This window comes from Lissotriton helveticus, chromosome 7, assembly GCF_964261635.1.
Source record: "Lissotriton helveticus chromosome 7, aLisHel1.1, whole genome shotgun sequence".
Taxonomy (NCBI): Eukaryota; Metazoa; Chordata; class Amphibia; order Caudata; family Salamandridae; genus Lissotriton; species Lissotriton helveticus.
In genome coordinates, this window is record NC_136068.1 from 1,283,652,755 (window position 1) to 1,283,671,009 (window position 18,255).

At 47.2% G+C, this 18,255-nt stretch overlaps 1 protein-coding gene across 4 annotated transcripts in view; it reads left to right on the forward strand.

Moving 5' to 3' along the window:
- The window catches only part of TMEM94 (transmembrane protein 94), a 968,231-nt gene that overhangs the window by 476,388 nt on the left and 473,588 nt on the right, over positions 1-18,255 (forward strand). For all 4 annotated transcript variants that reach the window (XM_078654522.1, XM_078654523.1, XM_078654524.1 and 1 more), the window contains one exon: positions 11,168-11,483. In XM_078654522.1, coding sequence (XP_078510648.1) covers positions 11,168-11,483 — 316 coding nt within the window. The remainder of the gene's footprint in view (positions 1-11,167; positions 11,484-18,255) is intronic.

The following is an 18,255-nucleotide window of genomic DNA, read 5'->3' on the forward strand; positions in this document are numbered from 1 at the left end:
TCTACCCCTCTACCTCTACTCTATCCCTCTTCTACCCCCTATCTCTCTTCTACCCCTCTACCTCTACACTTCCTCTCGTCTACCCCTGTACCTCTCTTCTACCCCTCTCCCTCTCTTCTACCCCTCTACCTCTCATCTACCCCTCTACTCTTCTACTCCTCTACCCCTTCCTCCCCCTTCTAGCCCTCTTCTAGCCCTCTTCTACCCCTATACCCCTCTACTACCCCTCTAGTCTTATACACATCTACCCCTCGTCTACCCCTCTACCCCTTTTCTACCCCTCTACCCCTTTTCTACTCCTCTACCCCTTTTCTACCCCCTACCCCTTTTCTACCCCTCTACCCCTTTTCTACCCCTCTACCCCTTTTCTACCCCTCTACTACCCTCAACCCCTTTTCTACCTCTCTACTACCCCTCATCCCCTCTTCTACTCATCGACCCCTCTCCTACCCCTCTACCCTACTATACCTCTAATACCCCTCATACCCTACTACACCTCTACTTCCCCTATACCCCTCTTCTCTTCTACTCCTCTACCCCTTCTACCCCTTTTCTACCCCTCTACCCCTTTTCTACCCCTTTTCTACCCCTCTACTACCCATCTACTACCCCTTTTCTACCCCTCTACTACCCCTTTACTACCCCTCAACCCCTTTTCTACCCCTCTACTATCCCTCAACCCCTCTTCTACTCATCGACCCCTCTCCTACCCCTCTACCCTACTACACCTCTACTTCCCCTATACCCCTTTTCTACCACTCTACTATCCCTCTACTACACCTCCACCTCTCTACTACCCCTCTACCACCCATCTATTACCCCTCTTCTACGCCTCTCCCCCTCTTCTACGCCTCTCCCCCTCTTCTTTGCCTCTCCCCCTCTTCTTTGCCTCTCCCCCTCTTCTTTGCCTCTCCCCCTCTTCTTTGCCTCTCCCCCTCTTCTTTGCCTCTCCCCCTCTTCTTCGCCTCTCCCCCTCTTCTTCGCCTCAACCCCTTTTCTTCCCTCTACCCCTCTTCTACCCCTCCTCTACTACCCCTCTACCACCCCTCTATCCCTCTACTGTCCCACTTCTACCCTCTACTATCCCTCTTCCACCCCTCTCCTTTTTGACCCCTCTTCTCTTCTACCCCTCTGTCTCTCTTCTACCCCTCTGTCTCTTCTACCCCTCTACCTCTATTCTACACCTCTACTCTGTCCCTCTTCTACCCCTCTACTACCCCTCTACCCCTCTAATGCCATTCTACCCCTCTGTCCCTCTTCTACCCTTCTACCCATCTATCCCTCTTCTACCCCTCTACCCATCTTCTACCCCTCTACCCATCTTCTACCCCTCTACCCAACTGTTACCCCTCTACTCTTCTACCCCTCTACCCCTTTTCTACCCTCTACCCATCTTCTACCCCTCTTCCACCCACCTACCCCTTGTATACCCCTCTTCCACCTCTCTACTACCCCTCTACCCCTCTATGCTACTACCCCTCTACCATCCCTCTACCCCTCTACCATCCCTCTACCCCTCTTCTTCCCCTCGACCCATCTTCTACCCCTCGACCCTTCTTCTACCCCTGTACCCCTTTACTACCCCTCTACCCTTCTACTCCTCTACCCCTTTTCTACACCTCTACCCCTCAACTACCCTTCTACCCCTCTATCCCTTTTCTACCTCTCTTCTACCCCTCTACTTTACCTCTCTTCTACCCCTCTACCTCTACTCTACCCCTCTCCTCTACCTCTCTTCTACCCCTCTTCTAACCCTCTACTACCCCTCTAACCCTCTACTACCCCTCTACCCCTCTGACCACCCCTCTAACCCTCTACTACCCCTCTACCCCTCTTCTACCCCTTCTCTACGCCTCTACTACCCCTCTACCCCTCTACCTCTCTTCTGCCCCTCTACCTCTTCACTTGCTCTCTCTACCACTCTACCTCTCTTTTACCCCTCTACCTCTACTCTACCTCTCTTCTACCCCTCTACTACCCCTCTTCTACCCCTCTACCTCTCTTCTACCCCTCTACCTCTCTTCTACCCCTCTACCTCTCTTCTACCCCTCTACCTCTCTTCTACCCCTCTACCTCTCTTCTACCCCTCTACCTCTCTTCTACCCATCTACCTCTCTTCTACCCCTCTACCTCTCTTCTCTCCCTCTACTCTGCCCCTCTTCTACCCCTCCAATACCCCTCTACCCCTCAAATACCATTCTACCCCTCTGTCCCTCTTTTACCCTTCTACCCCTCTATCCCTCTTCTACCCCTCTACCCATCTTCTACCCCTCTACCCAACTATTACCTCTCTACTCTTCTACCCCTCTTCCCCTTTTACCCCTCTACCCATTTTCTACCCCTCTTCCCCTTTCTTCTCTTCTACCCCTCTACTACCCCTCTACCCTACTACACCTCTACTACCCTCATACCCTACTACACCTCTACTACCTCTATAGCCCTCTTCTACCCCTCTACCTATCTGCTACCCCTCTACCTATCTGATACCCCTCTACCCATCTACCTCTCTTCTACCCCTCTACCCCTATACCCCTCTTCTACCCCTCTTCTACCCTCTACCCCTCTTCTACCCCTCTACCACCCCTCTTCTACTCCTAGTTCTCCTTCTGCCCCTCTTCTACCTCTCTTCTACCTCTCTTCTACCCCTGTTCTATCTCTCTTCCATCCCTCTAACCCTCTACTATCCCTCTACTACCCCACTGCCCTCTTCTACCCCTCTACTACCCTCAACCTCTCTTCTATCCCTCTACTTCTACACTTCCTCTCTTCCACCCCTCCACCTCTCTTCCACCCCTCTACCTCTCTTCCACCCCTCTACCTCTCTTCCACCCCTCTACCTCTCTTCCACCCTCTACCTCTCTTCCACCCCTCTACCTCTCTTCCACCCCTCTACCTCTCTTCCACCCCTCTACCTCTCTTCCACCCCTCTACCTCTCTTCTACCCCTCTACCTCTCTTCTACCCATCTACCTCTCTTCTACCCATCTACCTCTCTTCTACCCCTCTACCCCCTCCAACCCTCTTCTACCCCTCTACCCCTCTACTACCCCTCTTCTACCCCTTTACCCCTCTTCTACTCCTCTACTACCCCTTTACCCATCTTCTTCACCTCTACCCCTTTTCTTCCCCTCTACCCCTCTTCTACCCCTCCTCTACTACCCCTCTACCACCCATCTACCCCTCTACTGTCCTACTTCTACCCCTCTACTATCCCTCTTCCACCCCTCTCCCCCTCCTTTTTGACCCCTCTTCCCCTATTCTCTTCTACCCCTCTGTCTCTCTTCTACCCCTCTGTCTCTCTTCTACCCCTCTGTCTCTCTTCTACCCCTCTGTCTCTCTTCTACCCCTCTACCTCTCTTCTCTCCCTCTACTCTGCCCCTCTTCTACTCCTCTACTACCCCTCTACCCCTCTAATACCATTCTACCCCTCTGTCCTTCTTCTACCCTTCTACCCCTCTATCCCTCTTCTACCCATCTTCTACCCCTCTACCCCTTTTCTTCCCCTCTACCCCTCTTCTACCCCTCCTACTACCCCTCTACCACCCATCTACCCCTCTACTGTCCTACTTCTACCCCTCTACTATCCCTCTTCCACCCTCTCCCCCTCCTTTTTGACCCCTCTTCCCCTCTTCTCTTCTACCCCTCTGTCTCTCTTCTACCCCTCTGTCTCTCTTCTACCCCTCTGTCTCTCTTCTACCCCTCTACCTCTCTTCTCTCCCTCTACTCTGCCCCTCTTCTACTCCTCTACTACCCCTCTACCCCTCTAATACCATTCTACCCCTCTGTCCTTCTTCTACCCTTCTACCCCTCTATCCCTCTTCTACCCATCTTCTACCCCTCTACCCAACTATTACCTCTCTACTCTTCTACCCCTCTCCCCCTTTTACCACTCTACCCCTTTTCTACCCCTCTACCCCTCTTCCTCTTTCTTCTACTCATCGACCCCTCTTCTACCCCTCTACTACCCCTCTACCCTACTACACCTCTACTACCCCTCATACCCTACTACACCTCTACTACCTCTATAGCCCTCTTCTACCCCTCTACCTATCTGCTACCCTTCTACCCCTCTACCTATCTGCTACCCCTCTTCTACCCCTCTACCCCTCTTCTACCCCTCTACCACCCTCTACCCCTCTTCTACCCCTCTACCACCCCTCTTCTACTCCTCGTTCTCCTTCTGTCCCTCTTCTACCTCTCTTCTATCCCTCTTCTATCCCTCTAACCCTCTACTATCCCTCTACTACCCCACTACCCTCCTCTACCCCTCTACTACCCTCAACCTCTCTTCCACCCCTCCACCTCTCTTCCACCCCTCTACCTCTCTTCTACCCCTCTACCTCTCTTCTACCCCTCTACCTCTCTACTACCCCTCTACCTCTCTACTACCCCTCTACCTCTCTTCTACCCCTCTACCTCTCTTCTACCCTCTACCTCTACCCCTCTTCTACCCCTCTACCTCTACTCAACTCTTCTACCCCTCTACTACCCCTTGACCCCTCTTCTACCCCTCTACACCTCTTCTACATCTTCTACTACCCCTCTACCCCGCTTCTAACCCTCTACCCCGCTTCTAACCCTCTACCCCGCTTCTACCCCTCTTCTACCCCTCTACTCTTCTACCCCTCTTCTACCCTTCTACCCCTCTACTATTCCTCTACCCATCAACTACTCCACTATCCCTTTTCTACCCCTTTTCTACCCCTTTTCTTCCCCTTTTTTACCCCTCTACCCCCTCCAACCCTCTTCTACCCCTCTAACCCTATTCTACCCCTCTACTACCCCTTTACCCCTCTTCTATCCCTCTACTACCCCTTTACCCATATTCTTCCCCTCTTCTACGCCTCTACCGCTCTTCTGCCCCTCTACCCCTCTACTACCCCTCTACCTCTCTTCTATACCTCTACACTTCTTCTCGTCTACCCCTGTACCTCTCTTCTACCCCTCTCCCTCTCTTCTACCCCTCTACCTACCCTCTACCCCTCTACTCTTCAACTCCTCTACCCCTTTTTTACCCCTTTTCTACATTTCTTCTACCTCCTTCTACCCCCTTCTATCCCTCTTCTAGCCCTCTTCTACCCCTCTACTACCTCTCTAGTCTTCTACACCTCTACTCCTTGTCTACCCCTCTACTACCCCTTTTCTACCCCTCTACTACCCCTCAACCCCTCTTCTACTCGTCGACCCCACTTCTACCCCTCTACCCTACTACACCTCTACTTCCCCTATACCCCTCTTCTACCCCTCTGCTACCCCTCTACCTATCTGCTACCCCTCTACCTATCTGCTACCCCTCTACCTATCTGCTACCCCTCTTCTATCCCTTTTCTACCCATCTTCTACCCCTCTTCTACCCCTCTTCTACCCTCCTACCCCTCTTCTACCCCTCAACCCCTCAACCCCTCTTCTATTCCTCTGCTACCCCTTGTTCCCCTTCTGCCCCTCTTCTACCTCTCTTCTACCCGTGTTCTATCCCTCTTCTATCCCTCTAACCCTCTACTATCCCACTACCCCTTTTCTACCCCTCTACTACCCTCTACCTCTCTTCTACCCCTCTACCTCTACTCTTCCTCTCTTCTGCCCCTCTACTACAGTACACCTCTACTACCCCTCACATCCTACTCTACCACCCCTACACCCCTCTTCTACCTGTCTTCTACCCCTTCAATACCCCTCTACTACCCCTCTACTATCCCACTAACTCTCTGCTACCCCTCTACCTCTCTGCTACCCCTCTACCCTTCTATTACCCCTCTACCCCTCTTCTACCATTCTACCCCTCTACCCCTCTTATACCCCTCTACCCCTTTTATACCCCTCTTCTACCCTTCTACTACCCCTCTACCCCTCCACGCTACTACACCTCTACTACCCCACTACCATCCCTCTACCCCTCTTCTACCCCTCTTCTATCCCTCTACCCCCCTCTTCTACCCCTCTACCCCTCTACTCCTCTTCTACCCTTCTGCTACCCTTCTACCCCTCTCCTACCCCTCTCCTACCCCTCTCCTACCCCTCTCCTACCCCTCTCCTACCCCTCTCCTACCCCTCTTCTACCCCTCTTCTACCCCTCTTCTACCCCTCTTCTACCCCTCTTCTACCTCTCTTCTACCTCTCTTCTGCCCCTGGTCTACCCCTCTCCTAACCCCTCTAGTCTCCATCTAATTCTACGACTCCTCTACCCATCAACTACTCCTCTACACCTTTTGTACCCCCTCTAACCCTCTTCTACCCCTCTAACCCTCTATTACCACTCTAACCCTCTTCTACCCCTCTACCATCCATTTACCCCTCTTCTACCCCTCTTCTACGCCTCTTCTACCCCTCTACCCCTCTTCTACCCCTCTACCACCCCTCTACCTCTCTTCTACCCCTCTCCCTCTACCCTTCCTCTCGTCTACCCCTGTACCTCTCTTTTACCCCTCTCCCTCTCTTCGACCCCTCTTCTACCCATTTACCCCTCTTCTACCCTTCTACCCCTCTACTACCCCTCTGCCCCACTACCCCTCTACTACCCCCTTTACCACCCCTCTACCCCTCTTCTACCCCTACCCTCTACCCTCTACTACGCCTCCACTACCCCTCTACAACCCCTCTACCCCTCTTCTACCCCTTTACCTCTCTACTGTTCTCTACCCTTCTACTAACCCTCTTCTACCCCTCTAAGCCTCTTCTACCCCTCTAACCATCTTCTACCCCTCTTCTACCCCTCTATCCCTCTTCTATCCCGTTACCCTCTCTTCTACCCCTCTACTCCCCTTCTACCCCTCTGCTACCCTTCTACCCCTCTACTCCCCCTCTTCTACCCCTTCTACCCCTCGTCTACCTCTCTTCTACCTCTCTTCTGCCCCTCTTCTACCCCTCTACTCCTCTCCTAACCCCTCTAGTCCCCATCTACCTCTCTACTGCCTTACTACCCCTCTACCTCAGCACCACCACAGCATCACTCAGAGCCACCACAGCATCACTCAGAGCCACCACTGCATCACTCAGGGCCACCACTGCATTACTCAGGGCCACCACAGCATCACTCAGGGCCACCACAGCATCACTCAGGGCCACCACAGCATCACTCAGGGCCACCACAGCATCACTCAGGGCCACCACAGCATCACTCAGGGCCACCACAGCATCACTCAGGGCCACCACAGCATCACTCAGGGCCACCACAGCATCACTCAGGGCCACCACAGCATCACTCAGGGCTACCACAGCATCACTCAGGGCTACCACAGCATCACTCAGGGCCACCACAGCATCTCCCAGGGCCACCACAGCATCTCTCTGCAACACCACCGCATCACTCTGCAACACCACCGCATCACTCTGCATCACCACAGCATCACTCTGCAACACCACAGCATCACTCTGCAACACCACAGCATCACTCTGCAACACCACAGCATCACTCTGCAACACCACAGCATCACTCTGCAACACCACAGCATCACTCTGCAACACCACAGCATCACTCTGCAACACCACAGCATCACTCAGGGCCACCACAGCATCACTCAGGGCCACCACAGCATCACTCAGGGCCACCACAGCATCACTCAGGGCCACCACAGCATCACTCAGGGCCACCACAGCATCACTCAGGGCCACCACAGCATCACTCAGGGCCACCACAGCATCACTCAGGGCCACCACAGCATCACTCAGGGCCACCACAGCATCACTCAGGGCCACCACAGCATCACTCAGGGCCACCACAGCATCACTCAGGGCCACCACAGCATCACTCAGGGCCACCACAGCATCTCTCAGGGCCACCACAGCATCTCTCAGGGCCACCACAGCATCACTCAAGGCCACCACAGCATCACTCAGGGCCACCACAGCATCACTCAGGGCCACCACAGCATCACTCAGGGCCACCACAGCATCACTCAGGGCCACCACAGCATCACTCAGGGCCACCACAGCATCACTCAGGGCCACCACAGCATCACTCAGGGCCACCACAGCATCACTCAGGGCCACCACAGCATCACTCAGGGCCACCACAGCATCACTCAGGGCCACCACAGCATCACTCAGGGCCACCACAGCATCACTCAGGGCCACCACAGCATCTCTCAGGGCCACCACAGCATCTCTCAGGGCCACCACAGCATCTCTCAGGGCCACCACAGCATCTCTCAGGGCCACCACAGCATCTCTCAGGGCCACCACCGCATCACTCTGCAACACCGCCGCATCACTCTGCAACACCGCCGCATCACTCTGCAACACCGCCGCATCACTCTGCAACACCGCCGCATCACTCTGCAACACCGCAGCATCACTCTGCAACTCCGCAGCATCACTCTGCAACTCCGCAGCATCACTCTGCAACTCCGCAGCATCACTCTGCAACACCACAGCATCACTCTGCAACACCACAGCATCATTCTGCAACACCACAGCATCATTCTGCAACACCACAGCATCATTCTGCAACACCACAGCATCATTCTGCAACACCACAGCATCACTCTGCAACACCACAGCATCACTCTGCAACACTACAGCATCACTCTGCAACACCACAGCATCACTCTGCAACACCACAGCATCACTCTGCAACACCACAGCATCACTCTGCAACACCACAGCATCACTCTGCAACACCACAGCATCACTCTGCAACACCACAGCATCACTCTGCAACACCACAGCATCACTCTGCAACACCACAGCATCACTCTGCAACACCACAGCATCACTCTGCAACACCACAGCATAACTCTGCAACACCACAGCATCACTCTGCAACACCACAGCATCACTCTGCAACACCACAGCATCACTCTGCAACACCACAGCATCACTCAGGGCCACAACAATATCACTCAGCACAAACACAGTATCCCTCAGCACCACCCCAACATCACTCAACACCACATCAGTGTCACTCAGATTCACCTTTGCAATAGTACCCACCACATCGTCATCAATCAGCAAGACCTAAGTATCATTCAGCATGACCTGACCTACGTATCATTCAGCATCACCTCAGCATCACCTCAGCACCGGTCACCACCACCACTACCACCTCAACATCACTCAACACCACCTCAGCCTGCTCTCGGAATCTGCCATCTGTTGATTCTCCCCTAGCGTCTGGGCGCCGCTCGTGTTAAAATACAGGTAGTAGTTAACAACCTTCAATCTCCAATTGTTTATGCCCCCTCAAAAAAAAAAACTTTAACAAACAGCTATTGGAAGAGACAAAAACAAGATGCCAGCAGTGCAAGAACAAAAGTAAAATGAGGACATTTTTTATTGTACATACATTTTTTAATATGGTCGTTCTGTTGTAAATAATGCATTCTTGGTCATATACAAGGTCACAAAAATGCTTCTGGCACTTTTTTATCACAACTTTTCTGCATGCTGCACAGCAGCCACACTTTTCTACAGCACAGCTTAAACACATTTACGATTGTGGTTCCAGAGTCGAAAAGGAGTACTACAAATTCACCCCATTTTTAGATAAAAAATTTGAGAAGCTTACTTTTTTCCTTAATTTTATTTTTAAAAATTGTAATCACGATTTTGACACTATTCTTCAGTTGTTTCCAAATCTGTCAAAGTTTTCTGCAAATAAATAAAATAAACATTGGCAAAGTCCATAGCTCTGCCTAAACACTTATAAGGCCCCCAAAGGCGATATCTATTGGCTATGCCACTGCTTGTTATAAAATACTCGCTAGTACTGAATCACTGCTCCACAACAGAAAGGTTTATGCTAACGCGATATATAAAGAGCCCTATACCTTTTCAAAATAAGACTAAAGCTTTTAGTTTAATTTTACATTGGATTAGCATTTAAAATATATAATTTTTTTAAATATTTGGTTTAATACAGTAGGTAATACAAATCAATCACAAACTGGGGACAGCACACCCCAGTAGCAGCATTGAACAGTGCATAAACAATGCAGATATTGTTCATTCTCTCCCCAGCCCCTTCATTACCGCTTCCCAGGCAGCAGATTTCACTGTACTATTGCTTAAAATCAGACATCTAAAAGACTGCCTCTTTTGGAGGAAGTTTACTTGGCATTAGTTTCGAGATACAGAATATGGTGGTTCTTGCAATTAAAATTGACTCATGAACATATAATATCTGGCAAACCTTTGTTGCTTGCATTCAAGATCTTTCAGATATTGCCTCTGGAACTGACTTGCACATATTGGGACTACCAACTGATCAAAGCAGGACCTGGAAAGTGTACTTTTTTTTGTTTTGTTCTGATTTGTTCAATATTTTTGGGGGAATTCACCGACTGGGCATAATGAACTTGATAGTTGCATCCTGTTTTATTGCATATGTGTTCTGTTATATTATCAATGAGGATTAGGATGCTGCAAATGTTCTCTTGTGTGGAGCTATGTGTGTTTTTTAGTAGGGGCATGATCTTACATTGAAGTCATCCTTCATTCATAAATCAAAGTTACATAAGAATTCAGCTACAGATGATAACCTGATCCTTCACCACCTGAACGTAAGGAGAGTTGATGATCTACTAGAACCATAGTAAATATTCAAGCCTGCATGCTCTTTGATCAGCCTGCAAAGAGGCTTCCAACTTAGCTGTTGCGCATTCCACTGCGCCTGAGAACAATATTCCAATCGAATGCAAAAGTGGTGGCTTTATAGCACCACTTTCTGCTTTGTGATCTCTGAAATAGTCACATGGACAATGTTTCACACTTTTTGCAAGCATTATGCATTAGACTCCCTTTCCAGGAGTGACTCCCAATGTAGGTAGTTCATGATGAGAAATGTCTTTGGGTAAATCTGCTGAGGTTCATGTTTAGTTTCTTCTCCCCATCAGCATTCTTGGATGCCTAAAAATCATCCTAGTAGTCCAGAGGAAGGGTTGCTGAAATGTAAAAGTAAATTTATAATCGAGGCACTTGTACTCCTACTTCTACAAACCTCACTTTCTGATAGAGTACCATGTTTTGCTCCCTATGTGGTTATGGTTAGACTGAACAAAATAATTAACTGAAATGAGTTGTTTCCAGATTAGGAGAATGTCATGTTAGCCCGGGTGAAGGAAACGGAGAGAGTAGAACAGGGTTAATAAGAATGCCTTTGTAAATTAATCTGTCTTTCTCTACATAAACATTTACCTTTTTAATATCTGTTTTCATCACTCTTTGCTTACAAGGTTTGTGCCGAGGGTGATGCATTTGCTTCTGAGGCTGAAGATTATGTTTGTGACTATCATCTGGAGATGCTAAGCCTATCGCAGGACCAACAGAACCCTTCCAGTATACAGTTTGATGATGCCAACTGGAAACTGCACCTGAGTTCTCTGAAGCCGCTGGGTTTAAACGTGCTGTTGAACCTGTGCAATGCAAGTGTGACAGAGTGTCTGTGCTGCTTCTCCGACCACCTGTGTAATATCGCCCTGCAGGAGACGCACTGTGCTGTCCTTCCTGTCCACATACCCTGGGGGCTTTGCGAGCTTGCCAGGCTCATAGGTATGTTTGAGGAGCAGCCTCTTTCTAAGAATTGGAAGACAGTGATAGGAAAATCTTCAAAACTGACCTATAATTAATTGCTCCAACTAGATCCCATGTTGTATCCAGGGTAGTTATTAACTTGTGCATATTTTTAAGAAGGCAATTCTCAAAGTCTGTTACACATAGCTATTATTATTTTTTTTAATTTAAAATAGCTGTAAATATAACATAGAGAAAGATTTTTGCAATCTGATTTTCATGCACACAAGGTTGAAGGTGTTTTTTCATTGTCATTGTTGTGATAACTCTTGAGAAACAGTTTCTGCATGAGTGTTTTTTTTCCTTATTTGCCTTTTTAGTAGTGTTTTTGAATGATGTTAATGGTCTGCTGTTGGTGGGTTTTTTAAAAATATTTTTTATTTTTTGCCTTTTTCCTGATTCTTTAACAAAGAAGATGAAGAAAATCTTTTGCATGGTAGTTCTTCTTAGAGTTCTGATTTTGGAATAGTCTTTAGATGCCTTAGGTTTTTTTTATGGATATTAAAATAAAACAAAGAAACTGTTTTCGTAGGAGTTCCCAACACCATACCCTCCATTTTTGGCTGTTATTGAAGAGGGGTTGAATGTAGGGAGGAGGTTGGACTTGTATCCTTATATTATTTAGATCTTTTTATTTTTTATTTTTTAATTAAAGATGTGTTCGAGGCATATGAGCTGCAGATTCTACACTTTGCATTAGATCGCCACCTGGTGTTGGGCTCGGATGATTACATGTAGTCGTCTTGGAAGAAGTATTTTGTAGTCACGAGATAGGTGACTCCTCCCTTGGACGATAGTGCGCATGGGCATCGGCTCCATCCTTAGATTGTTTTTTTCCGCCACTGGGTTCGGATTAACCTTTTCCGCTCCGGTCCGAAATCTACTTTTCAAGTACTTCGACGCGTAAAAACGTATTCAAACTTAACCAAACTACTCTCGATATCGATACACGTCGACTTGACTCCATCATCTTGATTCCGGTCGTCGACACGGGCTGTTGGGCCTATCCACGCCGTGAGACCTACACCTCATGGAAAGGACGCCATTCAAAAGATGCCCCAAGTGTGGAGCAAAGTTTCCACACAGTGACCATCACGAGATCTGTAATCCAGCTGTACAGCCTTTGCATCCTTTCGATCCAAGAAGACCATTCGAGATCGGAGGGCCCGTCGACACGACATGCAGAGATCGGCTCCGGAACCAGTGGATATCTTCGACGAAGAGGTTCCGCTCGTCCCTAAAGAAGATTCAGATGATCTCCAAATCACCTCCAAAGAGGCAGACGACTCCGATGACTCCATACCATCGGGTCAGCGCGTGAGTACTACTGCCCCTGCCACATACCCAGCACCCAAATCGAAGGCAAAGGTCAACACTCCGCCTCCGGGGCCTAGTCGCGACCGAAAAAACACTTTGAAAGCCCCGCCATCGAGCCCGGCTCCGAAGAAAATACTCAAGCCTTCTGGTAGCTCCTTACTGAGCAAGCCGCACATGCCGATCCCACCAGCTCCCTAGGCACCGAAACCGAAAGAAGTCCCAGCTCCGAAACCGTCGGCTTCTAAAGACAAATCTATGAAGCCTGACGCCTCGAGGCCGACGAGACCAGCTTCTACTCCGAAGCTAATATCTTCGGTACCGAAACCTACAAGGCCTGATTCCGATGCGCTCAAGCCCTTGAAACAGCGTACGACTCCGAAAACTATACCTTCGGTGCCAAAACCTACGCCAAAGGACACAGTAACAACTCCTAAGGCAAAAGACAAGCAGCAACCACGCCCGGAACCGAAAAAATTGGTGCCGGCAAATGTTCCGCAAGGCGAAGAACTTTTCCAACCTGATCCTCTACAAAAGAAGATCTACATTGACCCAAAGACAGGTCATGTATCCACTACACCACACAGGAAAAGGAAATCGGACACAGCACCTACACCTGCAGTGCCTGTCAAGAAGGAGGACTCTGCCACATCTCCTATACACCCTTCTTCTCCTATACTTCCTTCTCCTTCATCTCCTGTTCCCCTTAACATTTCACCTCCAAATTCTCCTGAGAACTCTCCTCCTCATTCTTCACCACATACACTTCCAAATGATGATGAGTATAGCATAGGGGGAGGAGCAGACCCAGATGAGCCTTTTCCCTACCCTATTGATGTTCCAGATTGGGAGTATTCAAACCCAGAAGATGAGCCAGATATTCCTCACCCACATTCATATCCATCAAAACCTTCTCCCCCAGAAGACAATATTGGTTTTGGGCACTTACTGAATAGGGCTGCCATCTATCATGGGGTCACAATGCATTCAGATGAGGCAGAGGAAGACTTTTTATTAGATACGTTTGAACAATCACAAAAGTCTGTTCAAATTCTGCCTATGATTAATGGGGTCATCAAACATGCTCCAGAAGTATTTAAAGATCCTGTACATGCTAGGATTCTAAACCCTAGAATTAAGAAAAAGTATAGGCCTGCTCCTGGGGATCCTGCCTACATTAAAGGACAGCTACCCTTAGCTTCCCTAGTCGTGTCAAAAGCTAGAAAAATAGCAAACTCACAGATGCAATCATCCGAGCCCAACACCAGGTGGCGATCTAATCTAAAGTGTAGAAATCTGCAGCTCTACAGCCAAGAACAGATGCATACTGGTAAGTAGCATTTTCATTTTCTTTGGTAATAGTGTTGTTGCTATAGTTAAAAAATTCTGTGTTTAGGAGCATATCTCATTAGAAAGCAGAATATGAAAACAAAATTGTTGACATATCAGTTTATGAAAAAAACAAGTGAGGGATTAGGCTTGTCATGAAATGTTTTGTCAAAAATATTCTCATCAACAAAAAATGTCTGGATCTCAGAGAATCATTACAGAGAGATGAGGTTGAAAGATCACAGCTGGGGTTCCTTTTTAAAAATTCATCTTTTTATTACATTTTGTCATTAACCAGGGGTATACAAGGTATAGCAGAAAATATCCAAAACAGTTGCCGTCTTCCCCCACCCCCCAAAAAAGTACACATGTACATGTTTCAACCATAAAATACAACAGTTCTCATTGGCATAATTAATCATATAGTTATTAATTTTGTTAGCAACAATGGCTGTAAACAATTAATGTTTGAAAAACCATCACTCCAAAATACAAATTTTGTAGTACTCCATACAGTCCGTGTGACACACATGAAACACCCTCCTGTAGCACACTTGGTGTGATCCTGCAATACATTTGGTGATTTCACACCACAACTCTTATTTTCTACTTTAAGTCAACAGCTTTTACATTTACAACAGTGTGAAGACTTTCTCCATCCTTTTTTGGTGGATCTTACTTGTTAGAGTGCCTTCCTCTTTTGTCACGAGTCTGTTGTATTAGAGAAAGAAAGTTTCCTTGGACAAACGCTGTATGTGTAATATATATGCCTTCTTTGGATTCTGTTAAAGTGGCATTTTTGTGGTATGATGTTTAAAAGGACCTGCAATGCTAGAGAATGAATTTGACTTTGTGTCTAGCTGTAAGATCTGAGGCTTCCAGCTTGCCTCCCCAAGGAACATTCTGTTTTTACTGGGGCCATGTCATCAATGTCGAAGGACTCCCACAAATGGTGTTCCAGAGACAGAAGGATTGAAGGAGGTGTGAAAACAGAAAAACTACATGGCCATTGTCATTCTCACTATTCCCAGTCCTCATCACCATTGAAAACCATGGTGTAGCCGTTGAAAACAATGGTATCAATATGTTCACAGTCCAATATTAGAAAACAACATCCAACAAAGAGAGTAACCCTTTCATATAAAGGGGACAGGGTTTGTTAACCAAATAGACATAAATGTGTGTAATTAGATTTTATATAAATATATATATATATATATATATATATATGTATATATATATATATATATATACACACACACACACATATATATAATTTCTTTGTTGTTGTTGTTACTATAAACATTGTTTTACAAGTGGTATACAGAAGTGGCTGTAGGAACGAAGAGGTATGGAATGTTTCTGAGAAAATGTCCATTGTAATAATATCAAGAAACTGAGGGGAGCCCATTTGTATATTTCATTCAACATGAGCATCAAGATAACTACGCCACTGATCCAGTAAGTTTTCGACTTCAGTTCACTTAAAGCCAAAGAAAGAGGGATATTATCGGAGGCTGTGAAGGAGGCTATTATAGTCATGGGACTCAATGTCGATAGGGACCTAGAAGAGCCAGGTTTGTATAGACCATTATCCATGCTAAACATAGATACAAAAATGCTTTCCAAAACTCTAGCAAACAGATTTGTAAGAGTAATTGGGTCCCTAGTGTAGCTGGACCACTGTTGATTCATTGTGGGCACCAGTACACTTCTGAACCTGAGACTCTTTAGCTATGAAATGTACTCAACAGAAAAAACAAAAATGGAGGGCATTTAAGGGGCGCTCAACATTGAAAAGGCTTTTGCTACTATCAACTGGGTATATTTGCTTGAAGTCCACACCAGAATGGGCTTTGGGCCTAACTACCAGGGTTGAGGTAGACTTTTATGCCAGGATGGCAGGGACCGAGCCAGAGGCCTGGTGTTGGACAAATGGAATATAGAAAAGGTACCAAGCAGGGTTTCCCCTTATCTAATTTTTGTTTGGGCTAGCAATGCAACCATGGGGAAACTGGGGAGGAGATGCACTGCGTACAATGTCACTGTGCATACTACTCTATTGTGGCCAACCACAGGTCTTAGGCCCCTGCTCCTACAAGAATCTAACAAGTTTCTGAGTGCTTCTGGATTGTGCGTCAACAAGAGTAAAACAATCCTGTACCCGCTAGTAAGTCTGGTATCTGGTAGGAAGAACCCTGAGAGAGTCTGCGGCCACAGGTATACTGTGGGAGGTGGACGTGTTTCGCTATCTGGACATCCGGGCAATACATTCAACTAAACAGTATGGCTGTAAGGTAGAGTGGGGACAGAGGATCTCCATTCAATTCTTTGACATCCACTGCTCTTCATTATGGGGAGAGTGGCAATTGCTAAAATGATGTTACTTCCCCACTGCCTGTCTACACTACAAAACACTTTGTTCCTATTTCCAGTAGTTCACTTTTGTGGGCTAGACTGCCTTTTGGTGTCACTGGTGGGGGCCAGAAAAGAAATAGAATTTGACTATTTACTCTAATGCTGGATAGAAAACTGGGAGGGGCTCTGCCTTCCAGACCTGGAACACAGTTAACAAATCTAAGCTACAAGATGGTGCACTGAATTAGAAAACAGTGGGAAAAAAGTCTGCTTAGGAGCTATGTAGAGTAGGAAATACTGCCAACCTGCTTCATAAGAGGAAAAAGCCTACTGGCAGACAACCCCACATGTCATGAGGCAAGTAGCAACAGTGTGGAAAACTGAGGTCAGAAGGGTTCTGAAGAGACTTCTGTTCTGTAGATCAATCCAGATATATTGATTACAATTATTCCAACAACTGATACATACACCACCTCAATATCATCACTTTGTCTTGAGAGACTATTATTCTCAACCATGAGACGCTGGTCAGGGTGGACGACATAAGTTCATTTCAAGATAGTCTGCAAGAGAAGCAACAAAAATAAAAATCTCAATGGAAGCATCCACACCACAGTGTTTGTAATTCATCCAAGGCCACTCCTTCCATTAGTGGCCCCTATTTCTTTGGTACCAGAATCCTAGAGTTAGGTAGGAATTGTTTTTACCATCGACCACTATCAAAGCAGCAACACCATGGCTACTCTAAAGTATAATTCTCCAGAGCAAAATCCAGACTTTCCTTCGTGTGATATTTTATTATACAGGAAAGTGATAACATTACATGCAGAAAAGTATATAATTGTAATCTTTTTTCACTATTCACTATTCACGATTGTTGTGAAACATACAGTCTCCCTCCTGGTGGAGGATAGTAGATGACCTAGAGAACTGAACACTCGGTGATAAGACCCAATGATGATGATGATGATGCTCACCTAACCACAGGAGCGAAGAATCAAAATATATTGTTCCTGTGTTGGTATGATTGAGGGTCTCCGTGACAATCATAAAGAGATTCTGGAAAATCGACATACGTGATTCACTCCCTTTGATTGTGAACATATTAGCTGTGGAAGCGGAATTAAGCTCTGCTTCTGTAGTAGGGGATCTCTGTGTATAGTCATAATCATGTGTATAGTCCCGCCCATGTGCGTGGACCCCGAAGCACTTCAATAGATATAGTCTCTTAAGGTGTCTTTCCACTGCAGTCCTGCACAGACACTTAAGAGATAATAAAAGACAATAATGCAGCCTGAAAACACCAGGCTACTCTGGCCATTACTTCATCCTGAAGTGAAAAGGATAGCCAGGTAACAATTCAATTTAACTATTTGACTGAGTTTCACACATAGAGAAACTCCCCTTCACAAAAATCCCTTTTTCATGATAGAGATGAAGGGCTGGACAGACAAGCCCCATAGGCTGCCATTATATGTCTGTAAATGGATACCATGCCTTTAAGGATCCTTCCAGAGACCCTCGGTATCCCATGATGCACAGCCAAAGGCCAGTTACTTTCAGTTCTTTTTTCTGGCTCCTGGTAGCAGGACCCTGGAGCATTAGCTCTTAATTTTTAAAGTTTTTTATTCACTTTTAGTGATTATTTCTGGATTTTTGCAGTTTCACTCAACGTGTTTGGCCTTTGTCTACATTCTGCTGTGTTTTTTTTGGCAGAATTTCTGCAGTTTTCTTGCCTTTATGCTATCTC